The sequence below is a fragment of the Oratosquilla oratoria genome, chromosome 44, assembly GCF_046742065.1.
Source record: "Oratosquilla oratoria isolate Oo_2021 chromosome 44, ASM4674206v1, whole genome shotgun sequence".
Classification (NCBI taxonomy): Eukaryota; Metazoa; Arthropoda; class Malacostraca; order Stomatopoda; family Squillidae; genus Oratosquilla; species Oratosquilla oratoria.
The window spans coordinates 30,012,976-30,040,839 of record NC_134820.1 but is presented as its reverse complement, the minus strand read 5'-3'; the positions used below and the strand labels follow the sequence as shown (position 1 = coordinate 30,040,839).

The window sequence follows — 27,864 nt, the reverse complement described above, 5'->3', positions numbered from 1 at the left end:
CATTCCACTGCAAGAATTTTAATTCTTGTCAGGACGGGAATGCCGGAGGAGTTGGGTGGGAAGGGAGAGGAGTAGGGTGGAAGGGGAGGGATAGGGTTGGAGGAGGGAAGAGGAGTAGGATGGGAGGGGTGAGGAGGAGTAGGGCGGGAGGTGAAGGAGTGGGGTGGGAGGGTGGAGGAGGAGTGGGGTGGAAGGGGAAGGAATAGATTGGGAGGGAAAGAAGGAAGAGTGGATGTAGGGTGGGAGGGGGGAGGAGGTGGATATGGCGTAGTGGGAGGGAGGGAGGAATAGAATAGGAAGGGGGAGGAGTAGAGTGGGAAGGACAAGTAGGGGAGTAATATGGGAGGGGGAGATGGGGTGGAGGTTTTTTTTTTACGGTGTTTTTATACATTTTAAATCATTGTAAGTTAATATGAACATTTACAAGTGTGGTAGTGTCCTTTTTGGTACATAGGGTTAATTAATTTTTAAGATTTTTTTTTTTTGTGGCAGGCTGATCATATGCATGGGTTGTCACCAGTTTTGTTTTGATTTCTTAAAATAAATTCTAAGATTGATGAAATTACATTTTAGATGTAAAATGAGGTGTCAAATTGTACATGTGGCACCACACCAAAGATGGTACGCCCCCCATAAATGGGCAGACCCATACAAAATAAAAAGGAGGTAGCTAAAGTCAAAAGGCATAATTTCACTCTTACCTATTTCATCCCCATTCACCACTCCTCGCTCCAACCTTGGCTCCTCCTGGATGACAGATCATCCCTGCATCTTGCCCATTGCCCTGGGTCAGAAGCAATGCAGCAAGACACAGCACATCCACAGCAAGGCCACTTCATATCAGCTACCCCCCCACCACCTTCTCCATCCCTTCATACAGTAACATTGAAGATCAGGAGAAATCCCTTTGGGTTGCATCAAAATATCACAATCACTCCTTATCCCTTCCATGTATCATAATATCATCAGTACACAGCCATTCTCCACTTGCCCTTATCTTCTGCCTTCTCCATTCTTGAAGAGACCCCATCATACTGAATGCTTCTTTTACCACATCTCATCCTGGGTTGTCCCCTCTTGTTCACTCCATCCACCTCTGCCCCCTCACTTCTTTTACTAATCTTTCTTCACTCATTCTTTCCATGTGTCCAAATCATCCCAATACTCTTTCATCAACCCTATCTCCCATCTTCATTCCCACCCCCACTCTCCTCCTTACCTCCTCATTTCTCACTCTATCCAACCTTGTAAACCCTACCTTACTTCAGACATTTCATCTCAATTCTTCCTCTCTCATGATCCAGGTTTCTGCCCCATACTGTGCTATCAGCACAATCACCCCTTCATATAATCTCCTCTAGCATCCATTCCCAAATGCCTATTTCTCATCATCACTTCTCACTCTTGGCATTATCCCGAGTACCAGTTGGTTTTCCTGTTTCCGAGTCTCATTTTGAGATTTTGCCTTCCTCTTCTCAGGTTGGAGATAGGAAGGAGATGCAAGATTGTGAAACGAGATTCATAGCAGGTAAGGAAATCCTCACTCGTATATGGCAGACATTACCAGGTAAACCACAGAGCATATACTCGTTAAGATGCAGTAAAACAAATCATACTTGTTGCAATGTGTATTTGAACTGATATAAAAGTTGATACATCCCGCTGTCATGCCTATTCACCTACTTCAGGTATGCTGTGCTTACGACAGTAGCCGATGTTGGACAAAGGGTGCTACTTCAGAAATAGAATTTCTATTCCTCTGTTAAATGTTTTTTCACATCCATTCAAAGGCAAGACATTATTCACAAATACATTCATATATACTTCAGATCTTGGTTGCTAGGTGACTTTATAGTACAGTTTATAACCAAATAAAAGCTTGCCTTTTAAATAACAATTATTGCCTTGAGTTCCACTCGCTGGAAACCCATAGCCCCGCAGCGATTAGCAAGTTCGGGCTCTTCCAATGATTCTGGGAAGAAACCTTGGACTGTTGCTTCAGCGTAGGACAGCTTCTGTGTCAGTGCTTACAGTACTAAGAGAGGAGCTGCTGCCTATTCTTAGCTGTCCTGATATATAAAGTGGAGGAAATACAGCTGAAGTTGTTTGAGAGATTTTGAGACTTGTTTGGAGACTAAGCCCTTGTGGTTTCACCTCCAGGTAAGAGTGACGAGTTTCGAAAATGGGTGGCAGGATTCCGATTCTTTATGACATCCACGTAGGTACTCATCGTCCCTGCCTGTTAAACACTGCAAATTAACTTAATTCTAAACCTAACTGGGATGAGGAGATGCAAGCAAGCTTTTACATATTATATTGTATTTTGTCACCAGCTCTTCTATCTTCAAGCTTTAATAATATGACATGAAATATAAAGAGTACTCATGAAAAAATGCAAGAATACATATTTACACATAAAAATAGGTATCACATATTCAAATCTGCCATACTCCTTAAAACTTTAACAATAATGCCTCACAAAAAAGTGGTGTGGGATTCTTCACCTAGTTCATGGTGTTCCTTAAAGTTAAGAAGGGAAGTTCCCATTCACTTCCCTTACAAGACACAACAAGAGCAAGAAAAAATAAAATAAAGCACTGTGCTATCTATACTGTTCCTCAGGCTCTTCTCATTTGTACCACCTCTCCTTAACTGAATACTTTCTGCTAAATTCTCTCACAAAAAAAGCAAAACTCCATACTGCTCTTCTATGGACTACTAATCGGAGGGGGCAAATCATCACCCCGTACCTCCCCAACCTAAAATGCACATCTATGAACATTCATGTATGTATTTATTGGAGAATCCCCACACTCACATTAAATAATTCCCGAAATATGGTTGGTTTGTATGAGTGTAGATTTTGAGAAGGAAGACGAGGAGATTGGCGGAGATGGAGGGGGGGGGGAGAGACAGAGAGAGAGAGTGAAAGACGAGAGACGAGAGTGGGGGATTGTTCCATAAATTTAATAAACAATTGAACCTTTATTAAAAATTTCATGTCAATTCTGATGAATGGGCTCTTATACAGGTGTTAATGCACTCCCTTAGGCATAAACCATTATTTAAATACTGCATATATGCCAATAAATCAATCTCAACCTTTTCAATTCAGCAACACTTTTTTTTCTGGCTAAGAAAGGCAATTTAATTCTGCAATGTAGTCAGTATCTTGGGTGAAAGTGGTCTAGATGAATTTGATCCACTTCAAATTAGTCTCCAAAGATAAATCAAATTGGCTATCCTCACCTTATACAAAATTCATAAAGTATGTTACTGTCTTAATGAGGTCAATTTTTTTATACTGAAATCACAATTTCTTTGTCTTCATACTGAAAGTCACATTTACTTATAAATGACAGAGCTATATATATGAATGCCTGTTACCTTCTTAATTTATTGGTTTTGGATTTGGTGACTAAAAATAATCATAATCACATGGGCCTTTGGTGCCTGAACACATTATTGGTAACTTAATCATTGTAATCTTCATATAATACATGATAAATGCCCCACATTTCATAAAATTATTAATTTTGTCAACTTGGTTGGTCCAATGATACTTTAACAAATCACCTAATTCTAAATCCAAATACATTAGAACCCTAAAATAATACTGATGAGCATTTACTTCATTTCCCTTTGACAACACAGGTTTAAGCCTTAGTTCTTTCCCGCACATTAAAAATCAACATAAAGATTATCACTTACTTCCTGTAGGAACTTACTATGCCAAGGCGCACCCAGCAGCCCCAAGGTATCTCATAACATGAACTTGTGCATCCTGTGAAATCTGACTAATTCTTCCTTGGACTGATCCAGGATGGGCCTGTGAAAGCTGAGCTAATTGCTGTGCTAGGAAAATTTTTGGGTCTTCGACTTTGCCCTTCAGGGGGTCTATGTTGGAACGAGTAGCATTGGCAAGCCTGGCAGAAGAGCCCTGGAATGCTGGAATGTCGTCAATTTCAATTATGTGTTCCCCTGCTGGTAACAAATCATCCTCTGGGAGTTCGAAAGAATTGACAAGAGCCTGAAGTAAATTGCCCCATCTTTCTCCATATGCTCCTGAAAATAATGCGGGTTCACCAATGATGCTGGCAATACCAACAGCACAGATCCTCTTCTCAATCTCCCCAGAAACCTTTTGCAAATCTTGCAAAATCAATCTATCAATCACCATTCCAAACATGCCAGCTTGCAACGTATCAATTAGTTGGACCAACAAGGGAACCGATTGCTGACATGCAAAAAGACTGAAGAAGACTATTAAAGACTTGACATATTTGGTTGTTTTACTGGAGGTAAGGCGCCTAAAAAGAACTGTAAATATCTGGGGCCAATAGTTTTCCAAGGCTTCTTTTGGCATGTAAAGAAGAAGAGACTGAAGAAGGTAAAATCCCTCATGATCATTGGACTTTGAGGCATTGAGTTTGTTGAATACACCAAGAACAGCTTCAAGTTTTCCAAGCTGAATAATATTTGGTGAAGCTTTTTCAATGTAAACTTGCAACAGTCTTACCATAGGAGAAACATAACCCGGTCTTTCCCAAAGGGCAGGCATAACCAAGAAAGGCAACAATTGAAGATAAGGTTCTGGTACACTGTCTTTCTGTCTTTCTAGTAAAAGTGAAAGTATCTGGAAAACATATGGAATTAGGCTATCGACTTCATTTTGTAAGATTTCTTGGAAGATTGGGAAAAGATTACGGTCAAACTCAGATACAGCACCATTCATGGTTTTGCAAACTGTTTTGATTGTGAGAGAAAGCGTCTCGAACAGGAAATGAACAAAGTGTGGCTTAGTAGCATTTTTCGTAACCTGGCCCAGTTTGGCCATGATTTGTGGCAGAACAACACCAACATGTTGCATAAGTCCCTCTTCGAGTTGTAAAGTAATCCGCATGAGGCACCTCATCACATACTCGTTCTGCTCTGACCCTGTCATGCTCAGAGCACCAAACAAACTACTGAACATCACCCCAGCCATAGAACCCATTTCTTCTTTCGAAACCAGAGGCTGACCACCAGGCTGAAGGAGGAGAATTTTGTCGATGGCAGCTGCTGCGTATGTATGGACAACGATGGACTGTGAAGTGATGAATTTGGTCAAATGTGGAACTGCACATTTGATGGCCTCTGGTGGTAGTGCTGTGCGAAAACTGATGATGTACTTCAGAGATTCAGCCTTCAGCATTGGCATTTGGTTTACTGAAATGCAAAATGTAAAAAAAATATTAACTTAAAAATTTATAGAATAAACATTGGGTTAAATGAATGTGAATGAAGTGTGTATATGCTTTGAGTTCCCCTAACCAATACGTGTGTGCATGTGTGTGTGTATTTGACTTATTGTAGTATACTGGAAAGGAGCAATGCTCATTGGGTCCCCATTTCCAATTCTCTAATTTTTTCATACCTAGCCTCAAATCAAAGTACAATTCTAACTTAATCTATATCCTTGATTTCCAATTATCATATTTAGATACGATCTCGTGTACTGTTTGAGCTTGGGCTATATCACCTAAGCTATTCCATGTATTTATGCATTTATAAGAAATCTGTATTTCTTCACATTCTTTAGAGATGTGGCCTTTCTTAATCTGTTCCCAGAGGGGGGGGTCGCCGATTTAATGAAGCGGCCTTGCTGTGGATGTGCTGTGTCTTGCGACACTGCTTCTGACCCAGGGCAGTAGACAAGGTGCAGGGATGACCCGTCATCCGGGAGGTGCTAAGATAAGAGGGAGGGTGGAGGGGTGTGGAGTGTATTCAGGGATGGAATGGGTGGGAATGATTTTATGCCTTTTCCTTTTTGGCTACCTCCCTTGTAAGGGGGAAAAGGCCTTGGTATATGTTATGTTATGTTTATGACCTCTAAAAACATTCCCCATAATTAATCAGACCTCTTTTGTCAATGCAATCTATTCTCCTTAGTAACCTGAATACTGTAATCATATCACCTCATTCTCTTCAATCTTTCAAAGTTGGTAGACCCAGTGCCAGGCTGGGAACCAACTTGGTTGCTGTCCTTTGTATTTTCTCGATCTTGCTTATATCCTTTACTCTGTGTGGGGGCCATACTAATTACCCATATTTCAGTCTTGGACGGATCAGGGTTTTGACATGTTTTTCATCATCTCATCATCCATAAAGTAAATAGCCACATTAATCTTCTACAATAATCTATTCGTCTCTCCCACAATACTGATGAAATGCCTGTTAGGTGACAGGTTGTCTTTTATCAACACTCCCAAACCTTCTCATCTTTTGTTTTTGTAACGAGTCCACTTCCCAGAGGATAGTTTAACCTCTTCACTTCGGGGCACATCGCACGTCTGGCAGCATTAGCTGCCTGACGTGCGATGTTGCGTCATAATAATCGCATTATAAAAAATAAAGTCAGTGCTCAATCGTTCGTTCTCTTTCACCCGTGTATTTTGATAACCATAGAAAATATGATGAAGCCAGTTTAGAGAGAATGGAGGTTACGCAGGTACGACTACAATAAATATAATCAAGATGCCGACGTTGGCATCATCAAGTACCCACTTGCTCCTCATGCCGCCTACGTAGGCATCACCGTATGGAAGTGGTTAACCCCTTCCATACGGTGCCGCACACGTAGGCGTCATGGACTTAGATCTCGGTGGCAGCAGCCAATGCCAGCCGTACGACGTGTCGTAATAATACTCGCATCATAAAATATAGTCACCGCTTATATCGATCGTTCTCTCTTCACCCGTGAATTTTGATAACCATAGAAAATGTGATTACAAAAGAATTAGAAAGAATGTCATTATGGAGGGGCGACTACAATAAATATAATCAAGACTCCGATATGGCAGCCTCGCGAATACACTCGCTCCCCATGACGCCTACGTGTGCGGCACCGTATGGAAGGGGTTAAAGATGGTCTTATGCCACTAGTCCCAATTTCCAGTGCTTTGCATTTTTTGGTATTGAACTTCATTTCTCATTCTTGGCTCCATGCAAAAATTGTGATAAGATCTTTTTGCAAGTCCATCCTCCTCCTTGTTTTTCACTCTTCTCATGATTTCCGAGTCATCTGTAAACATACTGGCATAACTTGTTGTTCCTTCCATCATGTCACTGACAAAGACGAGAAAAAGTACTGGTGCAAGCACTGAACCTTGTGGAACTCCACTCATTACTGCTCTCCATCTTGACATCTTATCCTTTACTATTGTCCTTGTGTATCTTTCTTGCAAAGTCTTTAAATCCATACTAGTGGCTTGCCTCTCAGTCCTCCAATTTCCACATAAGATGACTGTGTGGTATGTTATCAAATGCTTCCTCAATGACTCTTGAGTAAAAACTTAAAAGGTTTGACACAAGAGCCTCCAGATCTGAAGACAAACATTCCAATTGTTCATCTCTTCAAGATATTTGGTCCATCAATTTTTCACATTCCTTTCACTTTTGTGCTGGTCAGTGACACTAGCCTATAATTTAGTAGTGTCTCCTTGTTTCCACCTTGTGAATTGGCACCACACTTGTCATTTTGCAATCAAGCAGCACAATGCCTTCTTTTAACAAACATGTAATAAGACTGAGTCTTGTCTGCTAGTTGTTCCCTATATTCTTTAGATATTCAGCTTGAGATCCCATCAGGTTATGAAACTTTCGTCACATCCAATGATCCCAAAAGATTGAGCACTTCCTTCACTTCTACATTTATATCTTGTTACATACATACATATACCAAGGTCTTTCCCCCCTTTCAAGGGAGGTAGCCAAAAAGAAAAAGGCATAAAATCATTCCCACCCATTCCATCCCTAAATACACTCCACTCCCCTCCCCTCCACCCTCCCTCTTATCTTAGCACGTCTTGGATGACAGGTCATCCCTGCACCCAGTCCACTGCCCTGGGTCAGAGTCCTCTTACCCAGGCCTATCCTCTTTTTTCCTCCACTGTGCAAGATCTTTTCTCTCAGTCCAAGTTTCATTTTTCCTTCTCAATTTATCAATCTCTGCTTTCTGAGCCATGTTTGTTTCCTTTTCTTAGCGAAGGTTTTGCTCCAGATTATGTAATCTCAACTCACTGAAGGAAATTGAACCTCTAAATCTTTTCAACTGTTAGACTTTCACTTACCTCCATGGAAGATTCTCTAACTTGAAATTTGTACATATTTTTTCAAACTCATTTCCAGCACAACATTGATATTAGTTTTTCAGTGGACTTGCATATCATTTTGGGTTGGAAATCTTCAAAAGTTGCCATTATTAGAGAGAAGAAGAAGAAGAAGAAGAAGAAGAAGAAGAAGAAGAAGAAGAAGAAGAAGAAGAAGAAGAAGAAGAAGAAGAAGAAGAAGAAGAAGAAGAAGAAGAAGAAGAAGAAGAAGAAGAAGAAGAAGAAGAAGAAGAAGAAGAAGAAGAAGAAGAAGAAGAAGAAGAAGAAGAGAAGAAGAAGAAGAAGAAGAAGAAGAAGAAGAAGAAGAAGAAGAAGAAGAAGAAGAAGAAGAAGAAGAAGAAGAAGAAGAAGAAGAAGAAGAAGAAGGAGGAGGAGGAGGAGAAGAAGAAGGTTTCCTATCATGAGTGACTGGAGACTGGAGATGAAAATCAGTATCTTAACTACCCGACTCCGAAATTTGTGTGTACAAATATAAATATATATTTATATATACACACACATACATCAAAAATTCAACCTGCACAAGTTACAACACACAAAGTTCTTTAATTAGTAATTCATACATACCATCTGGATTCTGAATTTCTGGAAGAACATGATTCTGATAAAATTCACTGATATTGACAAGTTCATTTATTTGTGTTGCACCATGTCTTGCTGTCTGACCCTTGGCTGAAAGTGTCGTTACCAAGTAGAGGGCAGCTACTTTGTTTTTCCAACAATCAGTCGGTTTCTCAGCATAGGTAGCTAGCATTGACTGAAAATTACAGAAAACTACATCAAATACAAAAATGTCTAATGAACGTCGAAACTAATAAAAACATCTATGATTATATACATATGTGTTTATATATACATATTCATACATTATACCAAGGGTTTTTTCCCCCTTACAAGGGAGGTAGCCAAAAAACAAAGGCATAAAAACCACTCCCACCCATTCCACCACCACACATCCTCCTCCCTCTTATCTTGGCTCCTCCTGTGTATACGTACACATACATATACCAAAGGCTTTTCCCCCCCTTACATGGGAGGTAACCAAAAGAAAAAGGCATAGAAACCACTCCCACCCATTCCATCCCAAACATACTCCACTCCCTTCCACCCTATTCCCTCCCTCTTATCTTGGCACCTCCTAGATGACGGGTCATCCCTGAATCTTGTCCACTGCCCTGGGTCAGAAGCAGTGTTGCAAGACAGGACATCCACAGCAAGGCCGCTTCATTAATTTGGTGAACCCCCCCTCTCCATCCCCTCATGCACAAAATGAGAAGACTGGGAGAAATCCCTTTGGGCTGCGTCAATTTATTTCTCATATATACTCCCCCATCCCCCACCCACTCCCCCTCATGCACCACAGCATCATCCATACACAACCCTTCTCCACTCACCCCTATCTTCTGTCCTCTCCCGTCCTTCCTCAACAGACATTCCTCTTTTGCAATGCCCCTTTTACCCCATCCATCCATCTCATCCTAGGTCGCCCTCTTATATTCACTCCTTCCACACCTCTTTTACTAATCTTTCTGCATTCATTCTTTCCATGTGTCCAAACCATCCTAATACTCTTTCATCAACCCTATCTCCCAGCTCCCTTTCCACCCCTGTTCTCCTCCTCATTTCTCACTCTATCTAGCCTAGTAACCCCTATCATACTTCTCAGGAATTTCATCTCAAACACATTCAAACTCCTTCTCTCTTTGTCTTTTATGTTCTATGTTTCTGCCCCATACAGCACTGTTGGCACAATCACTCCTTCATACAATCTCCTTTTAGCATCCATTCCCAAATGACTATTTCTCATTACACTTTCCAATCCCCCAAGGCATTTACTCGCTTCTCTCAATCTACATTCTATCTCCACCCCCACTCCTCCCTTTCCTGCCACATTTGCACCCTAAAACTATCCACTTCCTCCAGTCTTTCTCCCTTAATACTCACTTCCAGTCTGCTGCCACTCTCTCCCTTTGTACATCTCATCACCTTACTTTTACCCACATTTATCTTCAACTTCCTTCTTTCACACACCTTCCCAAACTCTGTCACTAACTTCCTCAATCCCTCCTCTGATCCTGCTACAAGTGCAGTGTCGTCAGCAAACAACAACTGGGTTACCTCCCACTTTTCTCCATTTTCTTTAAACAACTCCAACCCCCTACCCACTACCCTTGCATTCACCTCTCACACCACCCCATCCATGTACAGATTGAACAGCCAGGGTGACATAACACATCCCTGACGAAGTCCGACGTTTACCTTAAACCATTCACTTTCTCCATTTCTAATCCTAACACAAGCTCTACTACTCTCATAAAAACTCTTGACTGCTCTTAACAGCTTTCCTCCTCTCCCGTTTATCTGCAATACCTCCCACGGTGCCTTCCTGTCTACCTTGTCATAAGGCTTTTCCAAGTGGGTGGCAAGAAGAACGACTGGAGTTTTAATGTTTTAATCCAAGTTTATTCATGATTAGTTTCACTACAAGCTTTTGAAAAAGTTTTTAGCAAATCTAGTCAAGAATAAACTTGATTAAAACTCCAGTCCTTCCTCTTCCCACCCACTTCAACTTGTCAGAATGTCAGAGGAGGGATTGAGGAAGCTGGTGGCAGAGTTTGGGAGAGTATGTGATAGAAGAAAGCTAAAGATAAATGTGGGTAAAAGTAAGGTGATGAGATGTACAAGGGGTGAAAGTGGCAGTAGACTGGAAGTGAACATTAAGGGAGAGCGACTGGAGGAAGTGGATAGTTTTAGATACTTGGGTGCAAGTGTAGCAGGAAAAGGTGGAGTGAAGGTGGAGGTAGAATGTAGATTGAGAGAAGCGAGTAAATGCCTTGGTGGTTTAAAGAGTGTAATGAGAAATAGGCATTTGGGAATGGATGCGAAGAGGAGACTGTATGAAGGAGTGATTGTGCCAACAGCATTGTATGGGGCAGAAACGTGGAACATAAGAGAAGAAGAGAGAGAAGGAGTTTGAATGTGTTTGAGATGAGGTGTCTGAGAAGTATGGTGGGGGTTACTAGGCTAGATAGAGTGAGAAATGAGGAGGTGAGGAGGAGAACAGGGGTGAAAAAGGATTTGGGAGATAGGGTTGATGAAAGAATATTAGGATGGTTTGGACACATGGAAAGAATGAGTGAAGAAAGACTAGTAAAAGAGGTATGGAAGGCAGATGTGGAGGGAGTGAACATGAGGGGACGTCCTAGGATGAGGTGGATGGATGGGGTGAAGGGGGCTTTGGGGAAGAGGGGAATGTCTGTTGAGGAAGGAAGGGAGAGGACGGAAGACAGAGGTGAGTGGAGAATGGTTGTATATGGATGATGTTGTGACTGCATGAGGAGGAATGGGCGGGGGTGTGGGGGGTGGGGTAGTATGTGTGAGTAAATTTTGACGCAGCCCGAAGGGATTTCTCCCCGTCCTCTCCTTATATGCAAAGGGGGACGGAGAGGGGGGGTCGCCGATTAAATGAAGCGGCCTTGCTGTGGATGTACTGTGTCTTGCGACACTGCTTCTGACCCAGGGCGGTGGGCAGGGTGCAGGGATGACCCGTCATCCAGGAGGTGCTCAGATGAGAGGAAGGGTGGGAGGGGTGTGGAGTGTATTTAGGGATGAAATGGGTGGGAGTGTTTTTATGCCTTTCCCTTTTTGGCTACCTCCCTTGGAAGGGGGAAAAAGCCTTGGTATATGTATGTATGTATATATATATATATATATATATATATATATATATATGTGTGTGTGCATATAATCATATATACATGCACATATATTCTGTACTTGTCAAAAGTATATAGCCCCTACCCTATGTGGCTGCATAGTTACAGCAAAAATAGGATGGCCTTTTCTGAGGTAAAATCATGTAGATAGAAGGTATCTAGTAACCCCTGCTGTCACACCAGGCTGGTAGAGTGGAGCATAAGGGAGAATCCAGCCAGTTGCTCCCATGCTGCCATAGGAAGAGGATGCCCGGGTAAACCCCTCTCTTCAGTACCTTGCTTTCTTTCACAATGGTTTTCTTCATTTTCCTTCAGGATGTATTGTTACCATGGCCCCTACAAAAGAATTAACTAAAGTAATTGCCCAAATCACTGGGCTAAAGAAATCAGTGAAATGTTGAAGGCGCCCAAATACACAATCAAGAAATACATGATGCGATTTTGGAAGAGAGGAGGGCTGGAAATACCATCCCAGAGACCTAGGTCCAGGCATCCTACGAAGACTTCTTCAGAGATTTTGCTGTTGTTATGAATCTGACTCTAAAAAGCACTTTATGATGTTCAAAACCTGTGGAGAAGTCTTCTTAGGAATAGTATCTCCACCCCTCCCACCTCTTGATATTGCACCATGTATTTCTTGACTGTGAACTTGACCATCTTCAACATTTCACTGATTTCTGTAGTTCCATGACCTGCCTTCTTTAGTCCAATGATTTGGGCAACTACTTCTTCAGTTAATTCTTTTGTAGGTGCCACAGTAACGATACAGCCCCTAAGGAAATGAAGATAACCAGTGTGAAAAAAGCCAAAGTCCCAAAGATAGAGGTCACTTGTGCATCTTCTTCCCACAGCAGTGTGTTGATGCCATCAATATTACATTTAAGACGTTGATGTGTGTTATGTACATGTTGCAGGTTGCTGTACAGGGCTGGGATACTGGTGGAGGCTGATTAGGTTCAGGGTCATAAGGAGGAAGAGGAGTATTTGGGGAGGAGGGTAGAGTGAAAGGAGATGGCAAGGGTGGGAGTGTGGGCAAGGATGCATGCTGGTGTGAGATGGTGGGAGTGAAGTTATGGGTCAACAAATAAAACAGGTCCAGGTGTTTGCGTATTGTTTTATGCCAACAAGCGTTGTGTAAATGAGGTGGGCCCAGTTTTTGAACAAGTTGCACTGAACTGAGCCCTTTGTCTGTTGACTCAATGTGATGAGTTTGGAGCATGTTGGACATGTGTATTTTGTGGTGGGCCCAAGATTGCTCTCTGTGTCTCCAGCTAATAGCAGAAGAGGGATAATCACCAGAGAATCATCCCTCAGTGCAGAAAAAATGTGAAGGTACAGGGTAGTGGTACTCGTCCAGGTTACCAAAGCGGCTACCAAGGATCGGTGCCACCTGGATAAGAGCCGGCGGCAGGGGGGTGCTGTGGCTGTTTGGCCCCCAACTCTTGGACTTTGGGGGGTGGTGGTCCCACAATGCAAACAATGACACTCCAGGACCAAATGTGAGCAGAGAATTGTTGTGTATGGATGATGTTTTGACAGCCTGAAGGGATTTCTCCCCCTCTTCTCTATTTTCCACATGAGAGGACTAGGAGGGAGGGTTGCTGTGTAAATGAAATGGCCCTGCTATGGATGTGCTGTGTTCTCCTGTATTACTTCTGACCTAAGCAGTGGGCCTAAGACAGGGATGACCTTTCATCCAGGATGAACTAAAATGCGAGTGAAATGATGGGTGGTCGATGGGAGTGGAATGAGTGGCAGTGTGTGTGTGTGCATGTGTAAATTGGCTACTTCCTTTATATGGGGGAAAACATCCTTGGTATACAAATACAAGTGAATAAATAAATAAGCAAATATTGTAACATTTCTGGTTAATAAATATCAGTTTCTACCAAACTTTACCTGCACATACTGCCCAAACACCTGCGTCATACGAGCTTCAAAGTGCTTTGATAAAACTCTGACAAAATCAACAGCTGCTCTCCTCCTCGTTTCAGAGTCGGCACCTTCCAGTTCTTGTGATATCCACTGGTCTGGACTGTCGGCGAAAAGCTCTTCATCACATGCTGAGGGAGAAAAAATAAAAGAAAATAAATAAATTAAATAAATAATAAATAAAAAATAAAATAAATAAATCTTCATCATAAGATCAGTGGTGGTTCAACAACACTTAACTATTGGTCAAGAACAATATCATAAACTAGAAAAGTATGAACAAAATATCTAAACTAAACTCAACCGCACTTACTTCTGAGATGCATATTGGGTAGGATCACCTTTTCACAAATAGCTGACAACACCTGCTCATTCTCAAAGAGACCTTTGCTATGGTCTCTCTCGGCTACTGCACACAAAAACTGGATTGCATGACTCACCATCTAAAACATAAATTGTATTACTGCTTATTTTATCCATCCCCAACTTACATCAAATATCCAGAAAATGAAATACAAATGGTATACAATGTAAGTGCTCCATCCTATCACATAATGTAGATATACTTGCTACTATTTGCCTTTTCTCTCTCCCCAAATTTCACTTTATTACAAATATTACCACATTTCCTGTCTATATTCAATACTTGACATGGTCAGAACTTAAACCTTGTTTTGGAAAAGTAGAAAATTATATATCTATATATATATATATGATGTGGATGATGGAGAACATAAACACAGGGGAAGGCTCGGAACCCTAAACACTAATGTTTCGTTCGCGTAGAACTTCTTCAGAGAGTGTACGGAAAACTGTAATTGAAGTTTATATACTAAACTTAATTATCTTTGCGGATACTTGGGAAAGGTCATTTTTCTGGCGTGTTCTAGAATTAAAATACTAGTTGCAATAGTTGCTCAGTGGCATATTATGGGGAGTCATCAAGGGGATTAGAAAAAAGAATTTATGAACATAAAAACGACATAAAAGCACATAGGACATCTAATTCTTTAGTAGCTCATGCGGAAAAATTTGATCATTTACCAAACTGGAGAGGAGCTGAAGTGTTACATAAAGGTTTTGATAAATTCACTAGAAGAATTGTAGAATCAGCATATATTTCAACTAATAATTCATTGTACCATCAAGGAGGGTTTATCAATTTAGCTAAACAAACTAGTATTTTAATTCTAGAACACGCCAGAAAAACGACCTTTCCCAAGTATCCACAAAGATAATTAAGTTTAGTACATAAACTTCAATTACAGTTTCCCGTACACTCTCTGAAGAAGTTCTACACGAACGAAACGTTAGTGTTAGGGTTCCGAGCCTTCCCCTGTGTTTATGTTCTCCATCATCCAAATCATGTCTAAAATACTTATCAATATATATATATATATATATATATATATATATACATATATACACAAATATATATATATATATATATATATATATATATATATATATATTTTTTTTTTTTTTTTTTTTTTTTTTTTTTCTGGTTGGAAAACTCCTAAACCCTCTTATACCTTTACTTTTTTTAGGAATGTCCCCTGTGGGGCTTCAGGGAGAAGGATGCCTAGTCCCAATACCCGTCCCATTTTTGTCGCCTCTTACGATTCAAGTGGGAACACTTGGTGGAAGTATTCTTTCCCCCCCTACCACAGCTCTGTTTTTTGGCTACCTCCTTTATAAGAGGGAAAAAAGCCTTTGGTCTATGTATGTATGTATTTTTTACATTGTTTTCCCATAGTTCTGTATACAGTGCAAAATATAGTTATTTTCTGTTTAACAGTGTACATACATATACCAAGGCTTTTTCCCCCTTACAAGGGAGGTAGACAAAAAGAGAAAGGCATAAAATCATTCCCATCCATTCCATCCCTAAATACACTCCACTCCCCTCCACCCTCCCTCTTATCTTAGCACCTCTCGGATGATGGGTCATCCCTGCACCCTGTCCACTACCCTGGGTCAGAGGCAGTGTCGCAAGGCACAGCACATCCACAGCAAGGCTGCTTCATTAAATCGGCGACCCCCCCCTCTCCGTCCCCCCATGCAGAACTCCCTTCGGGCTGCATCAAATTTTGCTCACACATACTACCTCACCCCCCCATTCCATCTCATGCATCACAACATCATCCATATACAACCATTCTCCATTTACCCCTGTCTTCTGTCCTCTCCTGTCCTTCCTCAACAGACATTCCCCTCTTCCCCAAAGCCCCCTTCACCACATCCATTCACCTCATCCTAGGACGTCCACTCATGTTCACTCCTCCACATCTGCCTTCCATACCTCTTTTACTAGTCTTTCTTCACTCATTCTTTCCATGTGTCCAAACCATCCTAATACTCTTTCATCAACCCTATCTCCCAACTCCCTTTCCACCCCTGTTCTTCTCCTCACCTCCTCATTTCTCACTCTATCCAGCCTAGTAACCCCTATCATACTTCTCAGACACCTCATCTCAAATACATTCAAACTCCTTCTCTCTTATGTTCCATGTTTCTGCCCCACACAGTGCTGTTGGCACAATCACTCTTTCATACAGTCTCCTTTTAGCATCCATTCCCAAAAGTCTATTCCTCATTACACTTTTTAATCTACCAAGGCATTTACTCACTTCTCTCAATCTACATTGTACCTCCACCTCCACTCCACCTTTTCCTACCACATTTGCACCAAAGTATCTAAAACTATCCACTTCCTCCAGTCGCTCTCCCTTAATGCTCACTTCCAGTCTGCTGCCACTTTCACCCCTTGTACATCTTATCACCTTACTTTTACATACATACATACATATACCAAGGCTTTTTCCCCCTTACAAGGGAGGTAGCCAAAAAGGAAAAGGCATAAAACCATTCCCACCCATTCCATCCCTAAATACACTCCACACCCCTCCACCCTCCCTCGCATCTTAGCACCTCCTGGATGACGGGTCATCCCTGCACCTTGTCCACTGCCCTGGGTCAGAAGCAGTGTCACAAGATACAGCACATCCACAGCAAGGCCGCTTCATTAAATCGGCGACTCCCCCTCTCCGTCCCCCCATGCATATATAAAAGGAGAAGACGGGGAGAAATCCCTTTGGGCTGCGTCAAATTTTGCTCGCACATACTACCTCACCCCCCATGCATCACAACATGGGGGGTGAAAGGCCGCTTCATTAAATCGGCGACTCCCCCTCTCCGTCCCCCCATGCATATATAAAAGGAGAAGACGGGGAGAAATCCCTTTGGGCTGCGTCAAATTTTGCTCGCACATACTACCTCACCCCCTCATGCATCACATCATCATCCATATACAACCATTCTCCATTCACCCCTATCTTCTGTTCTCTCCCGTCCTTCCTCAACAGACATTCCCCTCTTCCCCAAAGCCCCCTTCACCCCCATCCATCCACCTCATCCTAGGACGTCCCTTCATGTTCAATCCCTCCACATCTGCTTTCCATACCTCTTTTACCAGTTTTCTTCACTCATTCTTTCCATGTGTCCAAACCATTCTAATACTCTTTCATCAACCCTATCTCCCAACTCCCTTTCCACCACCGTTCTTCTCCTCACCTCCTCATTTCTCACTCTATCTAGCCTAGTAACCCCCATCATACTTCTCAGACACCTCATCCCAAATACATTAAAACTCCTCTCTTCCTCTCTTATGTTCCATGTTTCTGCCCCATACAGTGCTGTTGGCAATCACTCCTTCATACAGTCTCCTCTTAGCATCCATTCCCAAATGTCTATTCCTCATTACATACATATACCAAAGGCTTTTTCCCCCTTACAAGGGAGGTAGCCAAAAAACAAAGGCATAAAAACCATCCTCACCCATTCCATCCCTAATACACTCTACTCCCCTCCACCCATCATAGAGAAGTCAAACAATAATAATATAATGAAAATATTGTATCAGCCAGAACAAATTCCCTACACTCCATTGTTTAAGGACTGACACAAGGTTGATCACTAATCTCTATGTGTACAAAGATAAAAGTCAGCTGACCTGGTCATACTTGATAGAAAGAGGAGTCTCTGCCAAAAGATTCCAGACAGCTGTGACAAACTGCTCCAGAAACGGTTCAAAATCTTCTCTGTACTTGGATGCATATAAAGTAATGTTTTCACACACTTGGCTCTTTACCTGAAACAAATATACATTATTAATACAAAAGGACCTTTCTCCCTTACAAGAAAATGGATATGTAAAAGAACACACTCACATTATAAAGAAACAAAATTCGTTCATTCTCTCATTTAAGCACCTTTGGGAGGACAGGTTGCCCTGTTGCTGCCAACATTTTAGTTATTGTAGTGTTGCTTAAGCATAGTGCCACTATTTGTGTAAACAATATCAAATTTTTTTTTGTACACTTCCCTCGGTCTCTTAAAAAACTTTGATATTGATGAGGCTATTCCTTTTCGATCAAAGATCAAAATTCTTCTTACCAGTCATGTAATACACCCAACAAACTTTTTTTTTTATCACTTACTTGTTCTTGTAGACCAATTTCCTCTTCATCAGTTGTTTGCAATAGAGGACTATTAAAGGTGAGAAGACTAAGGAAATGTTCCATCCATACAGCCATATTATCTTCAAAGAATTCTGGCAAGTCTTGTGAATTGAGGGCAAGGAAGAGTTTTCCAACATACACAAGTGACGAGAAAATAATTTTCAAGCCCTCTGGATTATTTGCATTCTCACCAGCAAATTTCATCAGTTCCTGTAATCAGATTAAGAAAAATAATAATATATAAATACAAAAATAAAAAACAAACCACTATCTCCCTACAAAGGTGTGACCGGCATAGGCACACATCACACGTGAATATATACATACAAAGTAAAGTTGTAGCACATTGGTAAAATTATACTAATGACCCACTTTCAGAGAATAGGCAAAAGTAAAGAGATCCATATATTTCAATCACTATCTGCTGAAGAGGATCACAGATAGTGATCAAAATATATGGATCTCTTTACTTTCATCCATTGTTCTCCGAAAGTGGGTCATTAGTAAAGAGTAAAGAGATCCGAATTTTTCAATCACTATCTGCTGAAGAGGATCACAGATAGTGATAAAAATATACAGATCTCTTTACTTTCGCCTATTCTTCTCCAAAAGTGGGTCATTAGTATAATACATACATACATATACATTTTCATACAAAAACATTGGAATGCAATGTATGCTCTATATACATCTTTAACATATAAACAATGAAGCACTTACCACAAACAAATTGGTCAAAGGTTGTGCAAAGTTATCAAGAACAAACTTGATCTCTCTCCATAGGGTATCGGATTTGTTCTCAAATTCATACCTTCGCATCACAGAATACGAAGTTTGCAACACTCCATTTATGATATTAAAGTTACCTGGAGATAGAAATATATATTCTTTTTAACAAGAGACTACAGTGGATGAACAATTGTTATTGGAAAAGAAGTCTGAGAGATTGAGATTGGCAAAGTATTTCAAGGAGTAGCTCAATGTACAGGACATGGAATCTTTCACTGTAGTGATGGGAGATTCTGGATCTATTATAATGATATTGAATCAATCAAAGCAATAAATCCTTTAACTAAATGGCCCCAGTGTTTGGCAATAGTCCTCAGAACCTCCTACAGATGACTAGTGTTGCATTTGTGTGACATTCTAAGTTCCTTGCATACATACATACATACATATACCAAGGCTTTTTCCCCCTTACAAGGGGGGTAGCCAAAAGACATAAGGGAGGAGCACAAAGATTAATTAAAGTTGGTTCCTATGGGGACTGCAAGTTTCCAGTCACTAAAGCTTGAGGCAACAATACCATAACATTTTCTCTGTACCCTTTCTTTCTCTTGGTCCAAATACATATACCAACAGCTTTTTCCCCCTTACAAGGGAGGTAGCCATAATACACAGGCATAAAATCCACTCCATCTTCACATACTCCACTCCCATTCACCCCCCTCCCTCCTCCTTATCTTGGCTCCTTCTGGATGATGGGTCATTCCTGCATCTCTTCCACTGCCCTGGGTCAGAAGCAATGTTGCAAGACACAACACATCCACAGCAAGGCTGCTTCACTTAATCAGTGACCCCCTCTCTCCATCCCCTCATGCAGAAAAAGAGAGGACAGAGAGAAACCCCTTTGGTCTGTGTCAAAATATCATTCAAACATACTCCCCCCCTTCCCCTATCCACTTCTTTCCATGCATCACATCATCCATATACAACCATTCTCCACTCACCCCTATCTTGTCTTCTTCCTTCCTTCTTTCCTCAACAGATATTCCCCTCTTTCCTAATGCCCCTCTTACCCCATCCATCCATCTCATCCTTGGTCGACCCCTCATGTTCACTCCTTCCACATCTCTTACCCAATTTTAAATTTACAGCCATGTATGGAACGAGCTCCTGCTATTAGTGAGGTAAAGTTAATTTGCCACATTTTAATGTGGCAAACATAAAAATTTCTCTGTACCCTTTCTCATGTTCCAAATTCTTACCCGATTTGAATTTTTCAGCCATGTATGGAATGAGCTCCTGCCACTGGTGCGGGAAATCTGATTTGCCAATGATAGTAACTGCTTCAGAAAGTTGTTTTTGAATAGATACAGGTGCTTGAAGCATAAGGTCTACAATCTCTCTCTTCACAACAACACGGTCTGTTGCACTGATTCTGTCGGCACCATCCTCCGGCTGAAATATGAAAATAAACATACTTTGATATTATCCAGTAATTACACATTATGTATTATTTCTTCGCCAATAATTTCCCTGTGCATCCATCCTTCAGGAAATCACATCAATATTGAAAAGCAGGGACCAATGATTGGAGGATGGGAGGAGGATAGGAGGAGGACAAGGAGGGGGACGAGGTGGAGGAGGAAGAGGAGGAGGACGAGGGGAAGAGGAGTGGAAGAAAGAGGAGGAGGAGGACCGGAAAAGGTGTGGAAGGAGGAGGAGGAGGGAGAGGAGGAGAAAGGGAGGAGGAGGAAGTATTGTTACAACAGCCTTCAAATCAAGACTTACTAAAACTAAAATACTCATCACTTTTACAATCCCTCCTGCTACACTTCATCTTTCTATCCAAAACAAGAAAAAACATTAAATATACTCACCACTGCCCAGTGCATCTTTATAAAATTCTTTAATTGGATGGCGGCAGACAATTTGATACTAGCTGACACTTGGGCATCATCCCGTGTTATAAGTGTAAGAAGAAGGACTGCATAATTTGCATTCAGCATTATCTCCGACAGAAACTGTTCAGCTGTAAATACACAAAACTAATCAGTTTGTACTTGAAATGTTATTCAAAATAATGCCAAGCTAAAAATTTGGCACAGAAGCTTGTACAGATCACAACACGATAAAACACTTTAATTTCATAAACTAAAACACAACTACACTTGATTACCTGGCCGTCTCTGGTTTATATCTGGGGAGAGGGTCTGGGCCAGGACCTCGGCAAGTCGCCGGAGATTATCTTCCGTCACCTCCATTTTGTCTGTCGGCAAATAAATCTATATTAATGAGATGGACGTGTTAGCACTGAATGGAACAAAGTTGAAAATAAAGATGAAACTCAGTCTACGAGTGTGGTAGGTAGGGTGTTGGGAATGGAGAGAAGACAAAGGAGGAAAGGAATCTCTGTTCTTAATTATTTACCTAATTATAGTATACAGTGAGTCCTCGTTATACGGTACATATGCGTTCCTGAAAACCTTACCGCAAATTGAAATTACCGTATACTGAACCCAAGTTTCGACTTAAGGCAGACATACCTTCTCCCTGCTCTTTCCTCTTCAAAATATCTAATTTTACCTCCAAAACACTAGCGGATACAGTATCTGTGAATTTTTCTTACCGTAAATATAATCAAGGGCAGTAATTGCCAAATACCGTAACTGTGAATTTAACTGGATAAAGAATTACCATATAAGGAGGACTCACTGTGCAGGAAAGGAGCAATGCTTGTTGGGTCCTGTATTCTATTCTTTAATTTTCTAATATACACACACTCAAATTCATGTGCAGCTCCAACTTAATCTATATCCTTGATTTCCAATTATCATATTTAGATTTGTACTCGTGTATTGTTTGACTGACTATGCAGTTGAATGAAAGGAAATGTCATCAAGGATTAAGAGTTAAAATGAGAATATGGTTGGGAGGAATTGGTGTTTGTTTTATCACCCTTGTAATGAGAAAAATGACCCTTGTAATGAGAAAAATTACTTTTGGAATGTCTTAACCACTTCCATACGGTGACGCCTATGTAGGTGGCATGAGGAGCAAGTGGGTGCTTGATGATGCTGACGTCGGCATCTTTGATTATATTTATTGTAGTCGTACCTACGTAATGTCCATTCTCTCTAAACTGGCTTCATCAATTTTCTATGGTTATCAAAATAAACGGGTGAAAGAGAACGAACGATTGAGCACTGGATTTATTTTTTATAATGTGATTATTATGACGCAACATCGCACATCGGGCAGTTAATGCTGCCAGACGTGCGATGTGCCCCGGAGTGAAGAGGTTAAATGACCCCTGTAATGAGAAAAATTACTTTTGGAATGTCTTAAATGAGTATTTGGAGAGTTATGGAGGTCAAGTGGTGTTGTGAGATCTAAATAGTGAAGTAGACTGTGGAAATGAGTAAAAGAGAAGTATGGAGTGTCGAGGAATGGAATGCAAGTGGAAAAATTATGGAAATAAGTAATGAAATCAAAATTATAGCAAATACATAAATATACATGATCCACAGTGGTAGGTAGTCAAAAGGGCATTGTCATGTCATGTCCTTCAGGATGATTGGAGTTCAGAATGTGAACAAGTTTAAGGAAGTAGTAAACATCTTATTTATCTGCAAAAACTCCCACAGTGCCTTCCTCTCTACCATGTCATAAGCTTTTCCCAAACCCATAAAGGTCCCCCCCAAAAAATCCTTACCTTTTGCTAATGTTTCTCACCTATCCGTCTTATCACACAAAGTTTGATCCACTTAATCCCTACCTTTCCTTAACCCACAGTTCCTCAACAATTACTCCTGTGATCCTCTCCTAATTCTCAATTAAAACCCTCTCATAAGCCTTCCAAACTACATTTAACAAACTTATCCCTCTGAAACTACTACTCACATTTGTCCCCCTTTACCTTGTAAAGTGGAACTATATAAGCACTCCCCCAGTCCTCTGGCATTCTACCCTCCCTTACTCGCACATTATACCTCACTAGCCTGTCTACTATAACTGTACCTCCCTTCTTCAGGTAGTACTTTTATATACGTGTATATATGTGTGTGTATATACATACAGTATATAAATGTATATGTTTATATACAAGGCAGCCGCTTGGTGAAGAAATATTCACTGGCATGAATTTGAAAATCCAGCTGACCTGGAATGCTTACAAGTAATTTGAAAAGCACAATTTGAAATAAATTTCTAGTAATACATGGTATGCTAAAGTGAAATTGATTACTAGAACACGCATAGACGAATATGTGTGTGTATATATATATATATAAATTGATACATGTATTTCTCAAAACCTTAAGAATGTGCACTTTTTGAGAAGGCAGCCAGCATTTGTAGATATATCACAAAATGCATTTTTCTTTTTAATGCATACTTTAGCGTAATGGAAATGGCTAAAATTAAGTTTTTCTGTTTCATCTATAATACTCTGAATATTCTAAAGTATATGGCAGCCATCATTTGACATCAAATTCTTACAACTTTTAATCAGTGTGATCAGCCAAATTAAGCTCTTTGATAACAAAGGGAGATCACTATAATGTTGGCCAAAATTTTCTGAAGACATGCGTCTTTGCAATTCCTGTCATGTCGGTGTCACATAGTTCCCCCACCAAAAAATGTCATTACTGGTGGTATCTAATATACCTAATTGTAGTATACAGAAAAAGAGCAATGCTCATTGTGTCCCGTCTATTTTCTAATTTTCTAACACACCTAGTCTATTCATGTACAGTTCCAACTTAACCTACATCTTAGTTTCCAATTATTATATCTAGATTTGACCTCATGTATTGTTTAAGCTTGGGCTATATCACCCCTGAAGCTATTCCACATATCTATGCATCTAAATGGAAAACTGTATTTCTTCACATCCTTTCTAACACGTGGTCTTTCTTAATTTACTCCATAACTTCTTAAATCCCTCCCATCTTTAATCAGATTTCTTCTGTCAATGCAGTCTATCTCCTTTAGTGACCTGAATACTGTAATCATATCACCTCTTTCTCTTCAATCCTTCAAAGTTGGCAGACCCAGTACTTTTAGTCTTTCCTCATATGTTTTATCTGCCAGACTGGAGACCAGTTTGGTTGCTGTCTTTTGTATTCACTCAATTTTGCTTATATTCTTCACTCTGTGTGGGGACCACAAAACTGATGCATATTTCAGTTTTGGATGTATCTGGGTTTCAATGAGTTTTTTCATCATCTTTTCATTCATATGGTGGTGTAACCTGAGGCATGTTGGTCTTGCATTCACTTAGTTGTGGGTTTAAAACCCACAGTTTTCTCAGATTCCCAGCAGTATCTGTTACCTGCCCCAACATCCAAACACATATTGCAAAGATGACTGTTTCAGCCACAGTGACATGCCTCCTGGCATAAGTTCCTCACTTTCACCACCAACATCCCTCCAAAGATGAGACTAGAGAGGCTGGGTCTTACTACACTGGAGGAGAGAAGAAGCAGGGGCGACATGATTGAAGTGTACAAAATACTTAACCATTATGAAAACATAGACGCAGACCAGTTTTTCAAGGTGGCAGCAACTACAACTAATACTCAGGTTCAAACAAGAGGACATCACATGAAGCTTATAAAACCACAGCACCGAACAACGAAAAGGAACAACTTTTTCAACGCCAGAGTGATAAACCAGTGGAATAGCCTTCCTGAAAGTGTAGTTGCCAGTTCAAGTGTAAATGCATTCAAAAATAACTGACAACTACATGAAAGTTTTTATGAGAAGAGGCAACCTATGAGCCATAGCTCCCTAGCCTCTTAACTATTACTACGGTAAGCAAAGACTGTAGAAAGGGTGAGGTGGTGATAAAAACATTGGTTTGTGATGAAAACTAAAATCACTAAAATCACACCAGAAGTCACAGGACAATCTAAGTTTTGTTTTGATATTCCTTTTTCACATTATTGTAAAACGTTACCAGACCTTCTATATAATATTTCCATCAGAAATTAAAGTATTTATAAAGATGTTTGTCAGTTTCACAACTGCAATTCTTACCTATATAATGCTCAAATGCACAATTTTATGTAAAAGATTAGCATACAGTTGCATTATTTGAACTATTTTCTTTAAAACCCATGACAAGCGACCATCTTTATATTTACCATCAGTTAAATTGGGTTTAGCTAGGTCTCACAGCTGCAATTCTTACCAAGTCTATACCATCAGCTAGCTCTTATTTTGAACCCCATTTGTAGAGCAGCAGTGAAAAGGACAAGTGTGGTACGATAGTAAACTCATTCTCAAGAGCACATGGCCAAGAAAGTAAACAAGACCAATAAGATTTTTGGCATTGGACATTGATGAACCTTAAGCCAGCAACATTCAGAGCTGTATACACTGCCTTGGTACAATAACACTTGAAATACACTGATCAGATATGGTGCTGGCACCAGATAAAGAACTCGCATAGAGAACTTCAGAGGTGGGTCATCAAACTGGTGCCTGCATTGAGTGATCTCACCTACAAAGACCATCCAAGGATATTAAATTCACCATCATCATGTACAGACCTTCAAAAACTCAAAATAGCAAATATAAGGAGTGTTCCAGACAAGATATCATGTATAGACCTTCAAAAATTCAAAATGGCAAATACAGTACTACCTCTCATTAATGGACGTTAATTAGCTGTGTTTGCGGTGTTTTTGGCGTTGTTGTTTAGTGCTGTGCAATCACTATACCACCCAAAAACCACTCAAAATCAAAGGATTATTCACATCTACAGACACCGTTACCCCCCCTTTTAGTCTGCTAATGAGAGGACTGTACAAGGAGTGTTAATTAGCTGTGTTTTCAGTGTTTTTGGTACTGTTGTTTAGTGCGTGCAATCACTATGCCACCCGAAAACCACTCAAAATCAATGGATTATTCACATCAACGGACACCGTTAACCCCCCTTTTAGTCCGCTAATGAGAGGACTGTACAAGGAGTGTTAATCAGCTGTGTTTTCAGTGTTTTTGATGCTGTTGTTCAGTGCATGCAATCACTATGCCACCCAAAAACCACTCAAAATCAAAGGATTATTCACATCAACGGACATCGTTACCCCCCTTATGGTCCGTTAATGAGAGGACTACAAGGAGTGAATTAGCTGTGTTTTCAGTGCTGTTGTTTAGTGCGTGCAATCACTATGCCACCCAAAAACCACTCCAAATCAACGGATTATTCACATCAACGGACACCGTTACCCCCCTTTTAGTCCATTAATGAGAGGAAGTACTGTACAAGGAGTGTTCCAGACAAGACACCATGAGTAAATAAAAGGAATTTTCAACACTCAACCTAAGAAAGCGATTCACCCATCGGGTAATCAACGAAATTTGTGAAGTTCTGTCTCGCCCACTCACACTGTAACTTGTACATTCTTTGCATCTATATTACAACTACAACTTTTTTTTTTAATAACATTTCTTGTGGAAATTAACATTGAGGGATGGCAAAAAAAAAAATAATTCCCTCAACCTTCTCACTACCCAGTACTGAAGCACCAATTTTGTTATGAGCATCACCCACTCTTTATGAAACATGTTTTTCTCCCTAATCTAATCGAACCTAACCTAAAAATGCGTGTAGGGACAGTCATGACACTGCTTCAGTGACGAACAGCAGGAAGACTGCAGGAATTGTTTTTTCATCATCCCTTAACATGAATTTGCAAGAAAAACTTTATTAAAAAAAAAAAAAAAAAAAAATTGAGTTATTGTAGTATAGATGCAAAAAATATACAAATTGATGTGTAAGAGGGTACGTAGAAATGGCATGTAGCAGGAAGGTTGCAAGAATTGTTTTTTCACTATCCCTATAATTTCCATAAGAAATCGGATAATTTTGGTTAGATAATTTTTATGGCCGTCGCGCATAGGACTCAAACCTACTGCTCCGAGGTCAAGATACTACCAATTCGGTGACTTAACCACAAGAAATGTTACTTCGAAAAGCTGTTAGAGTTACAATACAGATGCAGAAATATACAAATTGCTGTGCAAGCAAGTGAGATGAAACTTCCCAAATATCGGTACCTAATTGACAATTGGAAAACTTCCCAAGTGAGTCATCAGCTCAGGAAGTGTGGAAAACTTTGAGAGGAGACTGAACAAATTCTGGCAAAATCGGGAACAGCATTTCACATACACGGCACACATAATATCCACCCCCAAACACCATCAAGTCATGAACTGAAGTCAGAGGCATCGCCTCTTCCATATCAAATCTCCGAGTAATCCAGTGTAATCACCTATATCATACCGATTGTGAATACTAACATTTTATATTGAACGCACCCAATTTACCATCCAAGATACACTCTCTACAAAGTGTACTGACATCGGAATACTTTCCTCAAAACAGGAAAACTAAATTGACGTTACAACATAATCACATACCACAAAGAGAAAAAACAAGTGGCCTCTCAAACACTATTGTAAAGATTTATTATGACGACAGCATGGATGCCGCAATGTATACAACAAACTACACAATATCTCACTCTACGTTAAATAAGAAATAACTAGGTACTCCGGAAATTACAACATTTATTTTGTCCTGGGAAACAATGCCTTGTTGTGTCCAGACCACATGATTCGCTGTTATTTTTAAATGTAGTTGTGGTGACAACCGTAAATCTGAAGCCCAACAAATAATAGGATTTACCTGTACGTTCTTCTACCGCAAATAAACTTTAAAAGTATGTTTACAATTAATCAAATCAAAACACACCTTCACTCCTGCACTCAATATTTACTGGTTTTCATCTATCTGGCGAATTTGGCATGCCT

At 40.3% G+C, this 27,864-nt stretch overlaps 1 protein-coding gene across 4 annotated transcripts; it reads right to left on the bottom strand.

The window, feature by feature from the left end:
• Positions 1–1,613: 1,613 nt before the first annotated feature.
• Positions 1,614–27,864, bottom strand: Cse1 (chromosome segregation 1). Of its 4 annotated transcripts, none has more exons than XM_076180246.1 (11): positions 27,824–27,864; positions 21,221–21,310; positions 20,922–21,073; positions 20,307–20,499; positions 19,039–19,184; positions 18,298–18,528; positions 17,811–17,948; positions 14,112–14,241; positions 13,766–13,929; positions 8,718–8,907; positions 1,614–5,208 (listed from the first exon to the last, which is right to left on the bottom strand). In XM_076180246.1, exons 2-11 carry the CDS (start codon positions 21,303–21,305, stop codon positions 3,728–3,730), a joined length of 2,910 nt encoding a protein of 969 aa, XP_076036361.1. In that variant the 5' UTR covers positions 21,306–21,310; positions 27,824–27,864; the 3' UTR covers positions 1,614–3,727. The 4 variants fall into 4 exon arrangements, with proteins under 4 accessions (XP_076036361.1, XP_076036359.1, XP_076036358.1 ...); XM_076180244.1 differs by having other exon boundaries at positions 27,806–27,844; XM_076180243.1 differs by having other exon boundaries at positions 27,740–27,838.

What these genes read in the sequence shown, in the direction of transcription:
- Cse1 (XM_076180246.1), bottom strand. Translation starts at nt 21,305, where the DNA reads ATGGAGGTGACGGAAGATAATCTCCGGCGACTTGCCGAGGTCCTGGCC. An exon ending in CTTTGACCAATTTGTTTGTG is followed by an intron (nt 18,529 to 19,038) that starts GTAAGTGCTTCA and finishes ATCTGATTACAG; the next exon opens with GAACTGATGAAATTTGCTGG. An exon ending in ACCCAATATGCATCTCAGAA is followed by an intron (nt 13,930 to 14,111) that starts GTAAGTGCGGTT and finishes TTTCTCCCTCAG; the next exon opens with CATGTGATGAAGAGCTTTTC.